Source organism: Leopardus geoffroyi, chromosome D4 (genome assembly GCF_018350155.1).
Source record: "Leopardus geoffroyi isolate Oge1 chromosome D4, O.geoffroyi_Oge1_pat1.0, whole genome shotgun sequence".
Taxonomy (NCBI): Eukaryota; Metazoa; Chordata; class Mammalia; order Carnivora; family Felidae; genus Leopardus; species Leopardus geoffroyi.
In genome coordinates this window covers 32,174,494-32,178,939 of record NC_059342.1, presented here as the reverse complement: position 1 = coordinate 32,178,939, position 4,446 = coordinate 32,174,494, and the positions used below count along the sequence as shown (strand labels likewise).

Below are 4,446 nucleotides of genomic sequence, written 5' to 3'. Positions count from 1 at the left end.
CTCTTTGAAAGCAGAGCTGTTGACTTTTGACATTCCAGATGTTAAGTCCCACTGGTGGTCAGAACTCATTCAGTCCGGCCCCTCCACTTTTGCAAGCTAGACTTGGGGGCTTTGCCTTGCCGGGTGGGCCTCCCTCCACCACCCCTCCTTCCCACCAGTCTGTATAGTGTGCACCACCTCTCTGCCCTTCCTACCCTCTTCCCTGGGCCTCTTGTCTATGCTTGGCTCCAAAGAGTCCATTCTGCTAGTCTTCTGGCAGTTTTCTGGGTTATTTAGGCAGATGTGGGTGGAATCTAAGTAATCAGCAGGATGCGGTGAGCCCAGCGTCCTCCTACGCCACCATCTTCTTGGGGCCATATTGTAGGGCAACTTTCTCTTGCCTGGTTTTGTTGTGTAATAAACAATTTGGCTCTCTTTGTTCCTGGCTCCTTGGAGGGTGCTTCTAAATCCTTGGAATTTCCTGAGTGATAGGAGTGTCTTTGTTATTTATGGTAGGTCCCTGGATAGTTTTAAGGTATGGGCTGGCCCTGATGGAAAGACCCACCCATGTGATTAGAGGTTTGGGGATTTGGGCCACATGATATCAGCCTGAACCCTGAACCTTTGAAGATGGAAGCGGCGCTGGAGCTTGAATTCAATCATGTGGACAGTGATTCAATCAATCATATCTATATAGTGGAACTTCAATAAAAACTCTGGATACCTGAATCTTAGGTGAACCTCCTAGGTAGGTAATCATATATCACCGTGGTGGAAAGGTGATGTGTTCTGAGTATATGGAAGCTTCACATTTCCTCCAAGATGTCATTCTATGTATATCTTCATTTGGCCAGTCCTAATTTGTATCCTTTATAATAAAACTGTAATTTTAAGTATGGTGCTTTCTTGAGTTCTGTGAGTGAAGACAGAAACTTCTACCTCAGGCAATATGACTGAAGGAATGAAAGTAGCTGCCAGGTCCTGGCATTTTGAAAATGGAAAAAGAACAACACTTCCCCCTCCACCCCCAAATCCCCTGAGGACTCAGGTTCTGTTTTCTTTTCAGTTGGGGCTAGTTTTAAAAGAGGACAGACTTGGAGTCAAAGAGACCAGTGATGTATAAAATCAGTTAGTTAGGTCCATTCGGAGGCATAAAGAAGGTCCAGGATTACGGGGGATGGGCATCATGTTTAAAATGTTGCAGTGCTGCTTAACATAGGGGTTTATGTTTCTTGACTTTGGCTATGTTTTCCCTCCAGCCCCTCAGATGCAGATGGCAACAAACTAGGAATTGCTGGAGAACAAAGAAGCAATTTTTTCCCTTTTAGGTGGCATGATATTGTGGCAGGCACATGCTGTTATAAGGGATAAACTTTGATATACAAAAAGATTACAAACACAAGGCAAAGTCAAGTCACAATTTCATCTTGAATCCAAAGTGGCAATCTCCTAAATTGAAGCTAGAGCTACTTTGTTTAATTAGGAGCTTCAAAAAAAAAATCAAGTTTAGTATTATGTTATAATTAGTCTAATAATACTTTCCCCTCCTTTCTGAGGGTCTTAGAGAGAAAGGAGTGTTCTTGATCATCTTTTTAAAATAAAAATTGTAGGCCAGGTAGAGCTTTCAAAGTTCCTTCTGAGATTTAGGGAAGGAAGGAAATGAGGAGGGGATAAAATTACAGATTATTTCATACATTTTCCCAGTTCTAAAAAGAAAGCTACTTTGGCATTCTGATAAACTAGTTTTCCAAAAAAGATTTTGGGCTTTGGCCTAAGGTCCCTCTAAAGCCATTGTCCTGTCCATTTAAATGCAACTCCAGAAAGGCTAGTATAGTGATACATTTCATCTGCCAACTTTAGTGTAAAATAACTGGGTACAAAATGTTGGGTTCTCCACCCCAACAGCAGCAAATACCTATGTACAAATGGGAACTCCTTTTCTTAAAAGTGAACTTTGCCCATTTCTTGAATTAACTTTGCCACTGTGGTTTAATTGCTTATTTATGATAGGCAGAGTCACAACTGTGATGAGGAAAGGGAGTTCTTGCACTGGTTAGGTGGCCAGGCAAGATTACCAAGGGGTTCATACTGGCTCCAGAAAGGGAAGCAGGTCATGCCCACTGCTTGCAACCAGATCGTCTCCACTCCTTGGAACCAGAACAACTCCACTTCAGTAAACCGGATCACTCCCACTCTTGGAAAGTAGGAGCGGATCATCTCTCCTCCCTGAGGCTGGGAATGGATCATCCCTATTACAGCTGAAGAAGGAAGGTAGACACTGCCAAGCTGTCTGCCACCTGCCACTCTAGACTTGATTGTCCCCATCAGACCTTCAAACGATCTGAATGTGGCTGACTTCTTCATGTCTCCAAGCTTCCTGCAGATGGCAGAGCCCATGGTGGACAGGGCAGCTGACATCTTTTGTTTCATGTTGACATTGGAGACTTGCACATCGTGCCAGCTTTTGGACAGATTCTGCCTCAGCCCCACCAAGGTTATGAGGCCCAGCTTTCTCTTGAGCTCCATACAATGTCTTTTTTTCACTTCCAGGGCACGGTATAAGGTTACAATTTTCCCGTCTAATTTAGTGAGCTCAGATTTGAGCTCCTTTCCTTCAGCCTCTGTGAGATCCTCTAGTTCAGCAGTTGGGTGGGATTCATGTGTGCTTGCCAAGGTCTCTGTTGTCATGGTTCCTGGCATGGACTGGAAATGAAGATCTTCATGAAGGGAGTCCAGGTCCAATTCTTGGTAGAGAGAGTCATACTTGTAGCCAGGGGAGAAATAATCTTGGCCAACAGAGTCGAAATCTAAACCTGCAGAGTCCGACCATTGGCTTGCAGAGTGGGACTCTGGGAGCGATGCATCCATGTCTTATTAGGTGGACCAAATGCCTTGGCGGTATTCAGACGTTATTCTGACATGCAGAATGGATGCCTCAGCCCGGAGGGTCCACTTCTGGGTAGAGGGTATGGAGTGGGCAGCGACAGGGACCTGCCCCTCTGGCTTCGGGGCACAGAGGCAACACTTACTGGCTGAAGGAACAAGTGGAAGGAACCTGGGGTCAGCTGCAAGGACTCTAACACTGTGGGTGGTGGTTCGACGTCACAATGATCGTGTAAGGTGGGCAGTGGGCCCATTATTGTCAGAGAAGAGAGGTACTTTTATTTCTGCTATAGTGGGGGTAAGTCCTCACTTTCAAACAAAGTCTGACTTCCCTTACAGACACCAGATATTGTCAAACTCTTGAAAATCAGTTGAGCCCTGTGTACAAACAGAAAATTTCTGAAAAAGCTCAATACATAAAATAAATAAAAACCGCCCCAAAGTGGGGCAGAGAGTCTAGAACTCTTGGCCTTGACCTGTCTCCATTTCCCCTTCCCAGGTTACCAAAGGGCCTCAAGAAACTCTTAAGACTACTCATAAAGTAGGTTTGGAGGCTCCTCATAACTCTTGAGTCTAGATGGTGACTAATGTATTCACATGGCATAAATTATCAACCATGTCAGAGGCTTGGGATGGTGAAACTCAGAGTGAATCTCTCCACTCAAAGTTGTCTGTTATTTTTGGGAGTAGAGAGAAGGAGAAAAGTAAATCTGTAATAGTTGCAGCAAATTTAAGCTTAACAAAAAATTAAGACTGTTGTATTGTGAGAATTCAGGAGAGAAGGAGTAAGCCATGGAAATGGGCATGGTTTTCAATATTGTAGTTCCATTTTTTCTCCAAGCAACCACTCACATTTCGGAAAGCATGTCTGTCTACATAGATGGTTATCAGTTGTAGGAGATGGTCTGCAAAGTAAAACGGTAGTTGGATAGGTTCTGTCAGGATGTAAAACCACCATATCCCTTATTTGTACTCAGAGGTTGTAATGTATGCAGTGGAAAAATCAGGACTTCAATCCAGTGAGGGCAGGTGGTCACATATTTCTTAGCCCATTGTCAGGCTACCATTCCTAGGGAATAACCTTGAGGAAGTTTTAGCTTTTGTGATTTTGTTGGAGATTCTGGTAATTATTGCAAGCATGATCTTGTGGAACATGATGTGATCCCTGGAAAATTTCAGCAATTTGCCATATGCATGCCATAGGTAACTACATAGCATCTAGCTGGGCTGCAAACTAACATCAAACCTTCCTTTGGGTTTATATTATTAAATAACACTTTCATATAACTCAGTAGTGTTTATTATTGTGTTACCCTGAAATGTGTGCCTTCTTAGGTTAAAAAATGAGGATTGTTCTTATTGGAAACATGAAAGCTGATGATGGTTTGGCCATGTGTATGAAGGCCTGAAAAGGGCATCAAGTACTGCTTAAAAACAGATTTGTTCCACAATGTGGACTTTTCTTCCATTGCCTGCAGAAACACTACTCTTTTCAGGAATGCTCTGGTTCTGAACCAGAAATCTTTCAAAACTGAGGATGAAAGTTAAAAAACACCCTGAATTAAGCTAAGTAGCATGGAACAC

The 4,446-nt window shown here is 43.3% G+C and overlaps 1 protein-coding gene across 1 annotated transcript; it reads right to left on the bottom strand.

The window, feature by feature from the left end:
• Positions 1-1,949: 1,949 nt before the first annotated feature.
• Positions 1,950-3,039, bottom strand: TPD52L3 (TPD52 like 3). The gene has a single exon (XM_045467466.1). The coding sequence runs from the start codon at positions 2,845-2,847 to the stop codon at positions 1,996-1,998; it is 852 nt and encodes a 283-aa protein (XP_045323422.1). The 5' UTR covers positions 2,848-3,039; the 3' UTR covers positions 1,950-1,995.
• Between the last annotated feature and the right edge of the window lie 1,407 nt (positions 3,040-4,446).